The sequence below is a fragment of the Podarcis filfolensis genome (genome assembly GCF_964270895.1).
Source record: "Podarcis filfolensis genome assembly, chromosome: 15".
In the NCBI taxonomy this organism is placed as follows: Eukaryota; Metazoa; Chordata; class Lepidosauria; order Squamata; family Lacertidae; genus Podarcis; species Podarcis filfolensis.
The window spans coordinates 2150028-2167017 of NC_139618.1; the positions used below are offsets into that span (position 1 = coordinate 2150028).

Consider the following 16990-nt stretch of genomic DNA (forward strand, 5'->3'; position numbering starts at 1 on the left):
CTAAGAATTTCCTGAACGGGAGGGGCCTGGCGGGGGGCCTGAAACCTTGAATGGGCTCCTCCAGGGCAGGCTCGAGGCTACAGGAAGTGGCACTCCGGCACCGGTGTAAACCGTGCAAGTTAAACACCCTGCCTGAACAAATCCCACCCCAGAAACCCCTCGGGAGTCTTATGTGGCTTAGCTTCCAACTGCGGGGAGCTAGAAACTGTGGTTTTCCCCAGGAAGGCATGGGGAATCTGCCCCCAACGCCCGGTGGCTTTTCCCTACAGATCTGTGGGACAAAACAGAGCACCAGCTTCAGTTATGAATGAGTACATGGCTTTATTGTACTTCCTTGGACTTGCCAGTGGGTACAGCTGTCCCGTGAGGGTCAAAATGGAGCATCATTGTCCAATAGCAGTGTAATTTGGGAAACTGGGTGCCAAATACGAGGAGGGCTGACCCTGCAAATCCTGCTTGCTGGGGGCTTTTTCAAATGAACCCATCTGGTCACTGGTGGAACAGAAAACCAACACGGGCAGATATATTTTAGTTAAGCAGCAGGTGTCAGCCTTAAGAACATAAGAAGTGTCTGCAGGATGAGGCAATGGCCCATCTATCCCAGTATCCTGTTCTCACAGTGGCCAACCCGATGCCCCAGTGGGAAACCCGCAAGCCAGACCTGAACACAAGAGCAACTCTCCCCTCCTGCGGTTTCCAGCAATTTTTATTCAGAAGATTGATGCCTCTAAACAGGCAGGCAGAGCACAGCCACCCTGACTAGTAGCCATTGATAGCCCTCTTCTCCACTGGCCTTTTTTGAGCCAGTGGGCACACGAGGGCACGGCATAATAATAAAAACAGTAAAGGACCCCTGGATGGTTAAGTCCAGTCAAAGGCAACTATGGGGTTGTGGCGCTCATCTCACTTTCAGGCCGGGGAGCCGGTGTTTGTCCACAGACAGTTTTCTGGGTCATGTGGCCAGCATGACTAAACTGCTTCTGGAGCAAAGAGACACCGTGACATAAACCAGAGCACACGGAAAAGCCATTTACCTTCCCACTGCAGCAGTACTTATTTATCTACTTGCACCGGTGTGCTTTTGAACTGCTAGGTTAGCGGGAGCTGGGACAGAGCAATGGGAGCTCATCCCGTCATGGGGATTCGAACTGCTGAACTTCTGATCGGCAAGCCCAAGAGGCTCAGTGGTTTAGACCACAGCGCCATCTGCGTCCCAATGGAACAATAGCTGCCACCCATAAAAGAGCAAAAAAGAGAGAGACAGGACCACAAATTGGAGTGGGCCTGCCCTCCCCTCCTTGATGGGGACATTTACACCACTCCTCTACTCAGAAGGGAAGGGAGAGCAGGTATCCAATCCTGGCTCTCAATGAAATATGGGCATGTCTTAGGGGTGGGGTGTATGTTCAATGCGGGAGAAGCTGAGCCACTCGTGCAAACAGGAACTGAGTAGTAAGAGCAAGAAGCCCCTCTTGTGCATTGGGTTTTTTTTTAAAGAAGGGGCTAGTTATTGAGACCTTTTGCAGGTATGTTAGACAGTATGGATGGCCAGGCAGTCACCCACGGGCACCACGTTGGCAACCCCCTGGTTTCACGTGATCTGGCAGGGCTTTATACAGCGCAAGGCATGTCCTGCTATGAAGCCAGCAGACGCTAAAATGGGAAATGCAGCTTCTTTCCCCTTAACTCTCTATATGGACTGCAGCTTCTTGCTGGCTCTCCAGCGGCCTGTCTGGCATCAAGTGGATTAGCGTAATCTAATTTGCTTTGCTAAACCAATCTGGGCAGCAATAATTAGCAGGGTGGTTTTGACATAAGATCACCGCTAAACAGAGCCCGGAGAGGCCAAAGGGGACAGCCTGCCCTCGAGCTGCCGAAATGGGATTTGCTGAGCAAATTTCTAGGACTGGCAGGAGGAGGAGTCATTCCTCTCCCTGCTCGCTGTCGGGTGTCCTTCCAAGAGGGTGGGTGGGGGCACACGCAGTCCAAAGAGGCGGCTTTGGACCCGGGGTCCTCCAGTCCAGGAGGTTTAAAAATGCTGCTTGTACCAATCACAAGACTGGCCCACCAAGTTCTGCTGCTTAGGTATGTTTTGCAAACCTACACAGCAAAACTTCTGAAATTTGTCTGAGCGTATGCATATCCCCATGGGGCTTAAGATACAGCATATTCGACCCCTCCCATGGTTTAAAACGCAAATGAACTAATTTATCTGTCCTGGTCAAGCTATTGATTGGTCGGCTGCCATGTGCAAGTCTCAGGCAAATAGCAGAACAGCAGATTCTGCCCCACCAACCTAAGAACCGCCTTTAAACTGAAGTGGGGAAGGCTCCAATGGTTTGGGGGCATTTTCCCCCTTACTACGAAATAGTATCTCCCACCCCTTGTGAAGATGGCCATCTGTCAGGGGTTCTTTGGCCAGGATCCCTGCATTGCAGGGGGTTGGACTAGATGACCCTTGGGGGGGGTGTCCGTTCCAGCTCTCTGTTCTATGATACAAAATCCGTTCTGCATATTCTGGCTGAGAATTCCAAGACCTGGGGAAAGGCCTTTTCCGTTCCTGATACCCAGGGTGCCTTTAAACCAAATTTGAACCCAAGACCTCTTGCATGGGAAGCAGGTGCTCTCAGAGATGTTAGCCAAGAAGTCCACACTTTGCTTTAGTGATTCCTGCCCAGCAAGCAGTCTTTCTATAGGCATACGCCTCCTGATGCACCAAGATGACTCAAAACAGCACTACAGGTTTTTGGAGACCCAGATCTCCACTACTGTGCCCTGAAAGGCCACCAAAAGGAAAAGCAAACAGGGCAGATTCAACATATAGGAGCCACTCTCTCAATCCTCTTCCCTCCCCAACCCTACTCAAGTTTGGGAACCGAGTGTAAATATAGCAACTTCCTACTGTTATCTGCCCGTTAACCGGGGCTATTTCTAAACTGGAAAGCTGGCTTGGACCACAGAGTTAGGCGTCATTTCTAGGCTCTGACCAACGTCAGCACTTTTTCCATAATCCAGGAAAGGACAAACGTTTCCTCCAAAAGGGCCTTATCCCTGGATCTCGGAAGGGCTGCACAGATCAAAGGGCGTGCTTAGGCGGAAATCAATAAATCCCAACTCCTCTGCCAAGGAAAGCTGAGTTCTGAAGCTCATCTAAACGTGCCTGCTCTGTATATTTATTATCTATATAAAAGCACTTCTAAACTGCTTAGCTTTTTTTTTTTTAAAAAAAAATATCTTTAGTGGCAGACAAAAACATGTTAAAAAGCAGTGTTACATAAACAGGAATCCAGGAACAACAAGGTCAATTCTTATGGGCTGGGGAAAAAAGGAAAATCTCTTTAAATGACGTTTGAAGCATCTGGTGGGTAAGGCATCACATATAACCATTTTGGGGTCACTGCCCTGTGATGTTTGCAGGGCGTGGTGCCACGAGTAAGATTTCTCTCCACTGATCTAAGCGATCTCACAAGTCTACAGGGAGCAGACAGGAGGGAGGGTCTTTTCAGGCAACCTGGTCCTGAGTTGTTAACGGCCTTGAGCACGGCAGCCCAGGAAGTGATGCTCTCTCACGGCAGAAACAGAAATGAATTCTGCCTCTGGCTGTTGCAGGTGAAGAAGTCCCACCTCCCAGACACTGCATGAAGAACTTTATTCTATCTATCCTGACTCCTCCAGCACTCAGCTTCACTCAATGTCCATGAATTCTAGCATTACAAGAAAAGGAGGAAAAGCTTTTCTCTACCCATTTTCTTCTATTGCTTTTATACATGGAGGTAATTAAATTCGACCAGGAGGCAACACCGTCTTCTCAAAGCCAGTCCTTAACACTCTTTAATAAAACAAAACAAATAATAATCGCTAATGAAGTCAGTTCTTTGGGCATTCAAGGAAAGAAGACCTTCCTTTGCCCAGGAATTGGCCACTCAAAAGTTTCCCGCTACCCCTACAGCTCCAAGTATCGACTGACACCCGCCCAGCACAAACAGGAGCGGATGATCAAAGAGTGACCCCGGCATGACTTTGGCGCTCCCAACTTGGTACTGCACAAAGTGGTCCCATTGTCCCCGTCTGCGACCCCTCGTTCTCCTTACTTGAAAGCCCAATTTATCAAAAATAATCCAAGAAAGCTACCCACGGAAAATGTACAAAGCCGCCAGTGATAGTGCAGAACAATTGATTTGCTGATCGGTTGGGAGCCGGCGGCGGTGCGGAGCACACCCCAACCACCCGATGAGCACTAACTACCAGTAGAGGTTTGCCAAGAGACTGGGTGGGATGGGGTCATGACTTGCTCCTTAAGAAGAGGCGGCTGGATCAGGCCCATGGCCCACCTAGACCAGCATCCTGTTCTCACAGTGGCCAACCAGATGCCCCAATGGGAAAACGGCACACAGGATCTGGGCACAAGAACAACTCTCCCCTTCCTGGGGTTTCCAGCAACTGGGATTCAGAAACATCGCTGCCTCCAACCGTGAAGGCAGAGCAGAGCCATCCTGGTTAGGAGCCATCAATAGCCCTCTCCTCTTCCATGAATTTGTCTACTTCTCTTTTAAAGACATCTAGGCTGGTGGCCATTGCTGCCTCCCGTGTGAACAGGTTCCATAGTTCAACTCTGCGCTGCTCGTGAGAATATGAAGTGGTTCTAGGATTTGGCAAACAATCAAAAGAACATGGGAAGAGCCCTGCACCTGGATCAGGCCACAGGGCGGTCTGTCTTGTCCAGTCTCCTGTCTCCAGCGCCAAGGGCCTTCTGGCGGTTCCCTCATTGCGAGAAGTGAGGTTACAGGGAACCAGGCAGAGGGCCTTCTCAGTAGTGGTGCCCACCCTGTGGAACGCCCTCCCTTCAGATGTGAAGGAAGTAAGCAGCTATCTTATTTTTAAAAGACATCTGAAAGCAGCCCTGTTTAGGGAAGTTTTTAATATTTAATGTTGTGTTGTTTTTAACACTCGATTGGGAGCCGCCCAGAGTGGCTGGGGAAACTCAGCCAGATGGGCGGGGTATAAATAATAAATTATTATTATTTACAGTGGTGACTTAGATGCCCCAAAGGGAAGCCTGCAAGCAGGACTTGAGCCTTGCAGGAGCAGCTCTCTCGCCCCTTGAGAGCCCCCTCAACTGGTTCTCAGAGGCCCCAAACACTGTAGGGAGAATATAGTCACGATGGCTAGCAGCCACTGGTACCTGCATCTGCCCTAAATTTGTCTAATCCTCTTAAAAGTGCATAGGAAGCTGTGTATGAACAACACGGGTTCATCTAGCCCAAGCAGCATCTCCTCTGACTGACAGCTGCCCTCCACAGTCTCTCAGGCCAGGGAGGGGTCTGTCCCACCCCCTGATTCAGAGATCCTTCCAACCACAGATGCCAGGAATCCAACCTAGGGTCTTCTGTATGCAAATGCCTACTCTGCCAGGAAGGTGTGGGCCGGCTGCTTCCAACTCACCGTGGTTATTTATGTATTTATTTGCATTAATTTGTTCTGATTTTGTTCACGCTAAAGGGCCAGGAAGGGCACTGACTGCCCTCCCCTGCTTTGAGTGCCAGGGCTTTTTGTTCATTTACCACTCCCAGAGTTTCAGGAGAAGATGCCTGCCTGTTTGCTGAGTTCAACCATGAGGACTAGAAGCTTTAAAAACAGGGATTCCTGAGGTTCTGAATTCTGAGCTCTACACCTCTCAAAGGAGGTGTGTATCAGCACTGTGTATCGAGTTCCCAAGCAAGAGCCGTAAGAGAGGAGAGGCACACAGAGAGGAGGAATGAGGCGCCAAGGGCACTTTACTACAGCAAGGCACCCTAAGGCGTCAGCCACAGAGCAAGGAAAGGACATGTGTGCGAGACTTACCAGCCTGATGTTGTCCTCTGGACGGAGCAGCATGAACATTGCTTGGAGGTGTTGCTGGAGGTCACCTGGGATGGAGAAGGAAGGATCAAGGTGCAGAGCCTGTTTGGTACAGCGCTTAGAGTGTCAGTCTAAGACCAGGCTCAAATCCCCACTTGGCCATGAAACTCTCCCTGGGTGGTCTTGGGCCAGCGACTACCTCACAGCTTAAGCTACCCCACAGGGTTGTTGTGAGGGTTAAATGAGGAGTGGGGGAGGAACTATGTATACACCGCCTTGAGCTCCTTGTCTAAAAAGCTGGGATATGAGAGCATTAAATCAAATGAACAAAACACAAATCTCTCCTCTAAATCCCAAACATTTCCGTGTTCAGGCTTCAAGGCCCACGGAGAAGGGGTCCAGCAAATACCAGCTTTGCTTACAAGGCCTTGCTACCACCTCCTCCTCCTGAACCCTGGTCCTCTGGCACGTGCAAATGACAACGCAGAGAGCTGCAGGATGGCAAAGGCAGGAGGCAGCAAGAGACTCTCCCGTCTCCCTGTCTTCAAACCGCAAAGGAAAGAGAGAGAGATTTTCTTCGGAGGCTGCCGAGATTCCTCCACACCACAGAGCCAGCCCCACACAACCCTGCCACTGCGGCCACATCCCTGGGTGAGTGGAATTCTGGATCATGGACAGTTAGCTGGGGCCGGCCCATCCATTAGGCAAACGGATATAATTGCCTCAGGTGGCGGCTGCCGCAAATGCTCACAGCGGCACCACCACAGTTCAGGAAGACCTTCCAGGCTGGGAACAGCATTCAAGGAAGGTGCAGAGCAGGATATGAACAGGGGAGAGTCCTGGGGGAGAAACCGGGGGCCATATTTCAAAGAATCATGGAATTGCAGAGTTGGAAGGGAATCTTTTTGCTCAACACGGGGCTCAAACACGCAACCCTGAGATTAAGAGTCTCATGCTCCAACGACTGAGCAATTTTACAGACAAACCTGCCCCACTGGCTCCAAGGCTCCCCTCGCCCCCCATTATAGAAAGGTGTTGTCGGCTCATAATGTTTTGGGACAGTAAAATGAAAAGTTAACATATGACCTTTCCTGGTTTGGGGAAAAGATCTTTAAGGAAGCAACGCTGCTGATTTAGTAAACAGTTCCAAAACAGGCTGTCATCTGAAAAAGCCTGTTTACTCGAGCTGCACGCAGAACGTTCACAATGATTATACTGTATAATTACAGAAAGTAAAATAATGAGTTTTAATTTTATTTCAGGATTACTTGGGTATGGTTTGTTTGTGGGTAAAGCATGATTTCAGGGTGTTGATTATAGCAGAAGGTTAGACTTTACAACAGATAACTATATTGCTGGATCTTACTTTTTGACAATGCGGAGGGGAAAACGACACTGCTTATTACTGAAGGAGTGGTACTGAATTATTCCTTTGTATGCTGCGGGATGTATATAAAAACTGAAAATACTTAACAGTGCTTAGAGACAGCCTTTCCCTAACCTGGTGCCCTCCAGCTCTTTTGGACTACAACTCCCATCAGCCACTTGGCTGGCTGCAGCTGATGGGAACCCTAACCCCAAACAGCTGGAGCACATCAGGCTGGGGGAGGCCGGCCTGAGGCCATTTTCCTGGGCAGCCCAAAATAGGCAAAAAACAAAACAACAACAACAGAGAGAGACCTGGGTCTTTTTGATTTCGGGATGGGGCAAAGGTACAAGGGGTGGGGGTGTTACCTGCATGCTTGTTGCGCCGGTGGCTGATCCTGGGGGTCGAAGATCCATTTCCACGTGGGAGGAAGAGGGCAGCACCTTTCACCGTGAGAAAACTTTCGCTGATGCTGCCAGAGAGAAAAAAAGAGAGAGAGAGAATTAGCTAAAAGGGGGAACAAAACCTCATATATATAGTCCATTGGGGGAAAGCATGAAAGGTCATAGAATCATAGAGTTGGAAGAGACCACAAGGGCCATCGAGTCCAACCCCCTGCCAAGCAGGAAACACCATCAGAGCACTCCTGACATATGGTTGTCAAAGCTCTGCTTAAAGACCTCCAAAGAAGGAGACTCCACCACACTCCTTGGCAGCAAATTCCACTGTCGAATCTTCTTTCTTGTAGTTTGGATCCATTGCTCCGTGTCCGCTTCTCTGGAGCAGCAGAAAACAACCTTTCTCCCTCCTCTATGTGACATCCTTTTATATATTTGAACATGGCTATCATATCACCCCTTAACCTCCTCTTCTCCAGGCTAAACATGCCCAGCTCCCTTAGCCGTTCCTCATATTGTTCAAGGTCCTGGACCTTGAACAATAGCAGTATTGTCATCAAAGTGGGGGAAGAACAGGGCATGAAATCAGTCTCCCCCCTTTTTTTGTCACTGGGCAAGTCATACTGGGGGGCTTGGGGCAGAGTGGCTGTGGGGCTCACATGCGCCCCTCCATCACCAGTTCCCTCCCTACACACACAGAGTCGTCACCGTGCTGCAATCACCCTGAAGCGGCAGTGCTGTGCAGTGCTCAAAGTAGCAGGTCCACAGAGACCTGGGTCCAACCCCACCCTGGGTGGACCTTGCACCAGTCGCTCTCTTTGGGCCTCCCCTGCCTCGCAGGGCAGGGTTGCAAATGTTCTTGCTATTTACGAGGGCTCCCCACAACATAGTAGTAGTAGTAAAAATTAAAAAATAAAATAAATAAATAAATAAATAAATAAAATATTTATACTCTGCCCAATAAAATCACAATAAAAACATTATAGGGGGGAATAAAACCATTTAAAATGCAGGTTAAAATGCAATTTAAAATGCAGCCTCATTTTAAAGTAGCCAATAAATCAAGAACATAAGGGGAAGGAAACATAAGGGTCAGATTGAGTCCAAACCAAAGGCCAGGCGGAACAGTTCTGTCTTGCAGACCCTGCGGAAAGATGTCAAGTCCCGCAGGGCCCTGGTCTCTTGTGACAGAGCGTTCCAGCATGTCGGGGCCAGTACTGAAAAGGCCCTGGCCCTAGTTGAAACCAATCTAACCTCCTTAAGGCTTGGGACCTCCAAAGTGTTGTTATTTGTGGACCTTAAGGTCCTCCACAGGGCATACCAGGAGAGGCGGTCCTGTATGCTAAAATGTGGCCTCACCGTATGCAGGGTCAGACCATGATGGGGTTTGAGCGCATGAAGGGGACACAGGGTTGGCTTGGGGTGGAGAGGAAGGACCACAATGAGACTCTCTTGCACATACTGTATTTTTTGCTCTATAGGACACACCGGACCACAAGACACACCTAGTTTTAGAGGGGGAGAACAAGGAAAAAAAATTATCTCCCTCTCTGCGCAGGGGAATCCTGCTCTTGCAGTGCCCAAATGGGAAGCAGGCCAGCAGCAGTAACTCTTGCCACCGAGGGTCCTCAGTAAATGCCATTCAGAGGCCACGTGCCAGTCTGATGGGGATTTTGATGCCCAGGCAGCTCTGCAAATGTTCTGCAGCAGCAGCAGCAGCCTGCCTTTCGGAAATGGTTCTTTACACACACACACACACACACACACACACACACACACACACACACACACACAACGCCACCCAGACATTTAAGGTGGCTGGCTTCTCAAGTGCCCTATTTTTATTTGAAAAGACATCTGCAATCTGTTGCGAAATCCATCACAGCTGCCCTGTCTGTGGTTAGAAGTCTCACTCTTCCGCAGAAGCCGGGGCCCACGCTCTCTCTCTCTCTCTCGCACACACAAAGTTGTTGCTGTTTTGCTTTGTGTGTGTGTTTTTTTTACTTAAAAAAGGGGTCAATCAGAAACCATGGTGCTAAGCGATCCAGACTCACCCCGGCGCTGCCAAAAGGACTCCCATGTTTTAAAGAGAGAGAAAAAAAACTCAACTCGGCCAACATTTAAATGCTCCCAAGAGAGAGACCAGGAACCTCTCCTCCTGCCTCCCCCCCTTTTCCTTCTCATGTTTAATGAACCGGGCAAGTCTATTTGGCATCTTCAGTGGGGTTTATTTAAAGAAAGGGAAGTTTAATTAAAGCGCCCAGCCTGCTGCAAAAAGAAACCTATAAAATTTATTTATTTTTATTCTGAGAGGAGGGGAATTAGATAAAGAGCAGGCCAACTTTGCAAACGCTTCCTGGACAAATGCCTGGAACGAAAGGCTCTTTGTTTTGTTTTTGCATTACTGCAATCTGTTGTGAGCTGCCCAGAAAATCATCTGATGGAAAAGTGCAGCGGAGCAGCTCCAGAAGTAATACATTTAGGACCCTTAGGAAGTTCAGGAACAGGAAAGACACAGCTTCAAAAGTACGTGAGGTGAATTTTTTTTATTAATAGGAATTATTAGGACTGAGAGACAGAAATGTGTTACTAGCAATAGCATGGCAGTGCCATTTAGTAGCCACTGATAGACCCTTTCCCTAATCAACCTTTCAAAGCTAATGATCACCACCACACCTTGTGGAAGTGAGTCCCACCGGCTAATGACTCTTTGCATCTTTCTAAAACAGGGGTAGGGGTGGCCAAATCTGGCATCTGGTCAGCCACAGGGAAAACAGGAAGCTAGACTATATCTCCCCCCTCCGGCCTGATCCAGCAGCCAGGCTCACTTCTGATCTTCTTATGCACCCTTTAAGCAACTTGTAAGAAAAACACAGGACCAGTAACATGTCTAAAGCAGAGGCCGGCTAACAACGGTGCCACAGGCCATGAATCACCTTTCATTATTGTGACTGAATCATCAACATTTATGACCTTATCTAACCATTCTGCTTCCCACGTCACGGAATAAACACTGCCCCACCCACCCCGGATGTTATCGAGCCACGGCTTCTCAAAAGCTCTGGGCACGAAGCCCACAACGGTGCACCTGAACCCCATCTCCAGGTGAGGAGCGCTTGACTTCCAGCGAGGAATCTTGCCTAGCATGACTTATAAAGAGAGAGAGAAGAGAGGGCCAAACCAAGTGGGATTTCTTTCAGGGTTGATCCACATCAGCTCCTAAACTGGCCTTTCTCAATCTGCCCCATTCTGGATGTTTGGGACTACAGCTCCCATCAGCCCCCAGGAAGGCTGCTTTAAACAGGTAACAATTTTGCAATGCTGGTAAGAGGTGGACCCCCAGACCAGAGGTTTTTGGGCTCTGCTCCCAGGTGGCATGCACAGCAGCTGGTCTACCTGTTGGCTCCCTACCCTAATTCGATGCTTCTCTTCTTTAAAATCTGCATCTTCTGCAAAGCTCAGAGTCTCATCTCCAGCCCCAAGTTTTTGTTCACATTTGCTCCAGACCTCTCTCCTTCCTTCCTTCCTCTCTCACCTTCTGTACTGCCAAAAGTTAGACTGGGAGTTCCTTGGGGCAGAGGCCTCCTTTTGCTGCTGCTCTGCAATGCAACACAATGCAACACACACACACACACACACACACTTTATCCCTTCCAGATCTCCTTGCCAACTTCAGAACTGGGTGGTTTCTTATCAGAAAATGTTCAAAAGGCTAACCAGCACACAGTCTCCAAAGAAGGCCCTATTGGAGAGGCTAAGTTTTGCTCTTAAGAATGTGGAAAAACAGATTATTCGTGCATAACCAGAGGCGGGAGGTGAGAAGACCCGAGAAGGTCAAATGAAGACAAACAGAATGAACAGAAAAGCAGCAATTGTCTTTAATACAAAAACAGGAACCCAAAACGGGAGGGACAAGGAAGAAGACCCAAAGCAGATTATTATGGGGCAGAGTTGCAGAAATACAACCCAGCCTCGTAGCTCGCCTGGAGCCAGGTGAAGCAGAACGCACACCTTTGCATCGGCTATGCAAATCTGAGCACGCCACGTATCAGCTTCAGAGATAAGCCCCAGGTGAACACTGGCACAGATTGCTTATTGCTCAAAAGGAAAGTTTGCACAGGAGGCATGTATATGAACGGCTGCAAATCCACAAAAACAGGATGTTGCACTGGTTGGAGGACTCGTCCCGCCCTTCACATCACAGGCTCTCTTTTTTGCACTTTCACCAAGTTTCTAGCCCTCATGATGTGCTTAGAAAGCTTGCAAGCTCTCCCTGTCTTCTTTTCAGCAGTTCAAAGACCTTCCTCTTTCAAGTAGCCGTTTAAGTAGGAATCTTTATCCCAGGCAGCATCTTTCATGGGAACTACTTTTAACCGCTTTGCACATGTTTCTAAACATTTGTTTCTAAATGTTTGTTTGTGCTGGTTTTATATAGATGGAATTGTTTTTAAATATGAAACTTTAAAAAAAAAAAGTTTACATGATTTTCTTGTTTCGTGGTGGTTTTAGAACTGTGTTTCTGCAACCCACCCTGGGATCTGATGGTAAAAAAGGCAGCTAAGAAGTTGAATGAATAAATGAAATATAAAGCCTGGTGAAATCCAAAAAGGTGAGAGGGGTGCCTATACACACACACACACACACGCCTCAGATTCAATCCCCACTGGCATTTCCAGGTAGGGCTAAAACCCTGGAGAGCTTCTACTAGTCACTGTTGACAATACTGAGCTAGATGCAGCAGTGGTCTTAGTATAAAAAGGTTCCATCGTTCCTTCTTTAAGAAACATGAGGACTAGATTCTTGGTCCGTCTCCACATAAGCCAGCTTCCTACATTCCTGTTTAAATCAGCCCTTTAATCAGAACCATGTGGAGTACAGCATCTGATTTGCATGCAGAAGATTCATTCCCCAATGGCATCGCCAGGTGGGACCCGGGGAAAGACTCTGGAGATTTGCTGCTAAGCAGTGCAGGCAATCCTGAGCTCGTGGACCAGGAGGTCTGACTCAGCATAAGGCAGCTTCCTATGCGCCTGTGTACATAAGTAGGTTATTGGTGCAGAGAAAGGAGAGGAACTTGCTTCATTTTTCCATGATCTATGCAGGTCACAAAGTGTTGTTTTTTTCTTTCGTCTTCTGGGCATAGAATTTCAGCTGCCTTTGCAGGGTAAACACAGCTCTGAGCACACAGTGAGAGAGAGCCAGCAGCCTAGGAGATGATGGGGCAAGAGGCGGGGGGAGAAGGGGAAGAGAAAGACGCCGCACGCGTCATTACGGAGCTGGGGAGAAAAAGAACAGGGAAGTGGAACCTTCCGAGAAAGGAAGTCCAGCCCCGCCAAGCGTGGGAAAGTCACGCCGGCTCACAGCTGCTTGATGCAAACATCTGCACGACCGCAGGTGCCTCGAAAACCCACAAGGCAATGGGGTGTGTTGCAGGGGCAGCTGTGCTAACTTGCCAACAAACAAGGTGGTCGCAGCACACGCAGAGAGAAGAGGCTTTCATTGAAGCCCCAGGGCTGGGTACGACACACCCTCTGCCAACCTGCCGCACTCCAGGTATTGTGGGCTACAACTCTTATCGGCTGCAGCCACAAGACATCTGCACAAGTGCATCAGGAAGGGGAAAGCTGCTATAAGGACTGGATATTGCACAAAGAGAATAAAGTGCTATAAAACTGATAAAAGGTACATTGTCACACACAAGCTCATCATTTTGCATCAAGACGGATTGATCCAGCACAATACATACATGCCCCCAAAGCTGCCTCGTAGCGAGGCAGACCTTAAGTTCATACAGCCGGCCAGAGTTGAGAAGGTTATTTTGACTGGCAACTTGGACACACCCAGGCACTGGCAGGCAGGAGAGCAATAATAAATCTTATCAACATACAAAAAAACCCACACAGATACGGTCTGGTTATGCAACAAATGTCTGCCACTGGCCTGAACCAAAGCCTGTTTGCTGACTCCAGGTGGAAAAGCTCCAGGGAAAGTTATTTCTGCAATACAGACACACAAATGTTGCTGAGGGATTTTTGTTGCAGTCAAGATTAAATTTTTGATATGTACGTTTTGCTGCTATCATTATTAATTCTTTGTATCTTTATTCTTAGATCTTATTATGACTTACATGGGGATTGTTTAATTTCGTTGTGTCTGTTTTGATATGTTTTTATTGATTTGCTGATGGCTACTTTTGTCCCGTTTGTGTAACTATGTAAATCTTTTCCTGTTGCAAGCCGCCTTGAGTATGGGTTTAACTATGGAAAGGCAGTATACAAATAAACAATGGTGACACTGAGCAAGCACCCAGAAGCACATGACCTTTTCACAAACATTGGGGGGTGTGGCTTCACCCATGCCCCAGGAAATGGGTTGTTTTCAAATGTATGAACCAGTTTTTAAAAAGTACTGAACAACAAAAACAGGCAACACAGAAAGAGAAAAACAAACATCAACAACCAAGCAAGTCTGACACAAAGATATTTTGATAATAAAGCTAAAATATAAAATCATGTGCTAATGAAATGGATAGAATTATAAATGGGGTATTAAAAACACAACTTTGTACAAAGAAAGAAAGAGACAGACAAAGGTCTTGCCTGTTCATAGATGACACCAAATATATTCATATTTCAAAGGGATTAGCCACCCGTGTGACTGCAGTGCCATACATTAAATAACCCCAAAATAGAGGTGGAATCAGAAGGGTCATCAGCATGACCCCCAAGCTGCTCGTATATTACATGCCAACTTCTTTGAGATAGAAATGAACATAACCTGCTTGAACCAGTTATCTAGGGTATGGCATGAAGCCCTGAGCGATTATGAATCAAGCTGCTACCTGAAGACATGCAGTTAATTGATTCATGCACCTTTAGCAAAGTGGCATATGAGATAAAATCAATTTTTAAAATCTAAAAACAATCAAAGCTATTTCTACAAACGCTAAAGAAAGTCTCTTCTACAGTTGTACAGCTAAGATTTTGCCAATGACTGTATCACACCTCAGGCGAAGTCTCCTTAAACAAAATACATCTTCCGTAGAAGCTTTTTTTTTTTTATTGGTCTTCCTCAGAAGTGCCCAGGAATAGGTACATAAAACATACCAACAGAATTCAGTAAGACAGTGCTAAAAATATGTACATACACTTAATTTTTTTTGCAGCAAAACAATCGAAACAGAAAGAATATACACTTCTTATTTATGAAACTTCTGTGGCCTGGGCAAATCAAAGTGTTTTCAACTGGCACCCAAAACCCAACAATGTCAGAGTCAAGGAAGAACATGTGTGGAGAAAAAGCCTGTCTCTGCATTTCTTTGTGAATCACAGATCTGGGTGCTCATGAGAGCGACTCATGCAACAGGAAGCTTTGAGGACAAGCCACTCTGAATGCTGCCATCACACCAAACATGGTAAAGTTCCCCAACTTGGAGGAGGGAGAGTAGCAAGAGGGAAAGCCAGAGAGCAATGACTCGTGCAGAGTTGCAGCAGGCAGCCTCCGTACGTCTGGAAAGACCCTTCTCTGCCCAGGACTAAGAAGAGCCCCTGCCAGCCAGAACACCCAGGAATCACCACCTTGGTGCCTCCAGATGTTTTGGACTACAATGGCCACCAGCCCCAGCCTCTGCTAGCTGAGCCTGGTGGGGGCTTGTAGTCCAAAACGTCAGCAGGGCGCCAGACTGGTGGAGTCTGCAATGGGCAACAGCAGGGTGGATTGGCAAGCAGGTTGACCTGGTATGATGATGCTCCCAGCAAAAGTCACAAAATCCCAACATTTGTACCAGTCTATATTCTAGGGACGCAGGTGGCGCTGTGGGTTAAACCACAGAGCCTATGGCTTGCTGATCAGAAGGTTGGCGGTTCGAATCCCCGCAATGGTGTGAGCTCCCGTTGCTCGGTCCCTGCTCCTGCCCACCTAGCAGTTCAAAAGCATGTCAAAGTGCAAGTAGATAAATAGGTACCACTCTGGCGGGAAGGTAAACGGCGTTTCTGTGCGCTGCTCTGGTTCGCCAGAAGTGGCTTAGTCATGCTGGCCACGTGACCCGGAAGCTGCACGCCGGCTCCCTTGGCCAGTAAAGCAAGATGAGCGCCACAACCCCAGAGTCGGCCACGACTGAACTTAACGGTCAGGGGTCCCTTTACCTTTTATCCTCCCTGTTACATCTGGGACACATCAAAGAGCTTAGCATAGAATTGAAGAGCTGGGAGGGACCCCCAAAGGTCATTTATTCCAACCCCCTGCACAATGCAGGAATTACAGCTAAAGAATCCCTGACAGGTGCACATCCAACCTCTGCTTACAAACCTCCAAGGAAGAAGAGTCTACCCCTCACCAAAGGAGGCTGCTCCACTGCCCAACAGATGCTACTTTCAGGAAGTTCTTCCTAACGTTTAGTCGAAATCTCCTTTCCTGCAATTTGAATTTTTTGGTGTGCAGGGCAGTGAACAAACATAAATTACAAGTCCCCCCCCCCCTTTCTTTCTCTGCATGGTTGGCTGGAGACCATTTTTGCTCTCCAAAGGCGACCAGGAAAGCCCCCATCTCAAAACCCTACCAAGGCAAGACAAAACTAACCTAAATGTGGAGAGGATCTTTTGGGGGCTGGATATGCAAGGTTGCATTACAAAATGTGAGAGGGCAAATTAAAAAGCGAGACGCTCAACTGGAGACGTAACCCGGAGTCCCAGAAGAGCTCAGAGAGAGGCTAAAAGGAAGGGAAAGTGCCTGCATCTGGTCGCTTGCAGAAAATGCCTTTGGTCACACATTGCTAAGTGAGTCTAGGACACTATAGTCACTCTGAATAGGACTGTAAGGCCGAGTCAAGGAGGTCAGGGTCTCGTCCCGCTCCATATTAGTCAGGGAGCCCAGACCCAGCTATATTTAGGTGAAGCCATGCAAGGAACTCAGGCCCTTTCTCTAATTAGACTCAAGGTGAGGGTGAAATCTGAAGTCAGCACACACTTCTGAAAAGAGAAATCAGCCTGTCGATTCTTGATTCCAGGCAAAGGAACGAGGAGGAGGGGGTGACCCAGGGAGAAGTGGGTTCAGCAAAGCGTGCAGAATTCCTGGGGCACTTTGTAAACCCTCCCTTGACATCAGAACCCCCTCGGAGAAGCCATGGATTGGAGAGCGAGGCAGAAAAAAGATTTGTGCTTTTGAGGACTAGGCTCAGAAGCAGAGCATCTGCTCTGCATGTAGAAGGAAGGTCGCTAAATCAATCCCAAACCTCTCCAAACGGAGCTGGGAGAGAAGCCCCAGAGCGCTTCTGCCAGCTTCCCATGTTCCTGTTTCAGCCCTTTGGGTGGAGTCATGAGGACTAGCCTCTTGCTTTACTTTCAGGGGAAGGGCAGCAGCTCTATGGCAGAGCAGCTGGTTGGCATGCAGA

The 16990-nt window shown here is 48.1% G+C and overlaps 1 protein-coding gene and 1 long non-coding RNA gene across 7 annotated transcripts in view; one reads left to right on the forward strand and one right to left on the reverse strand.

Annotated features, from left to right (window-relative positions):
• SSH2 (slingshot protein phosphatase 2) overlaps positions 1–16990 on the reverse strand; it is a 122568-nt gene that overhangs the window by 29281 nt on the left and 76297 nt on the right. For all 6 annotated transcript variants that reach the window (XM_083587417.1, XM_083587418.1, XM_083587419.1 and 3 more), the window contains 2 exons: positions 7573–7676; positions 5842–5906 (listed from right to left, as the gene is read on the reverse strand). In XM_083587417.1, the coding sequence (XP_083443543.1) occupies positions 5842–5906; positions 7573–7676 (169 nt within the window). The remainder of the gene's footprint in view (positions 1–5841; positions 5907–7572; positions 7677–16990) is intronic.
• Positions 1–16990, forward strand: part of LOC310750210 — a 185299-nt gene that overhangs the window by 4346 nt on the left and 163963 nt on the right. The window lies entirely within an intron of this gene.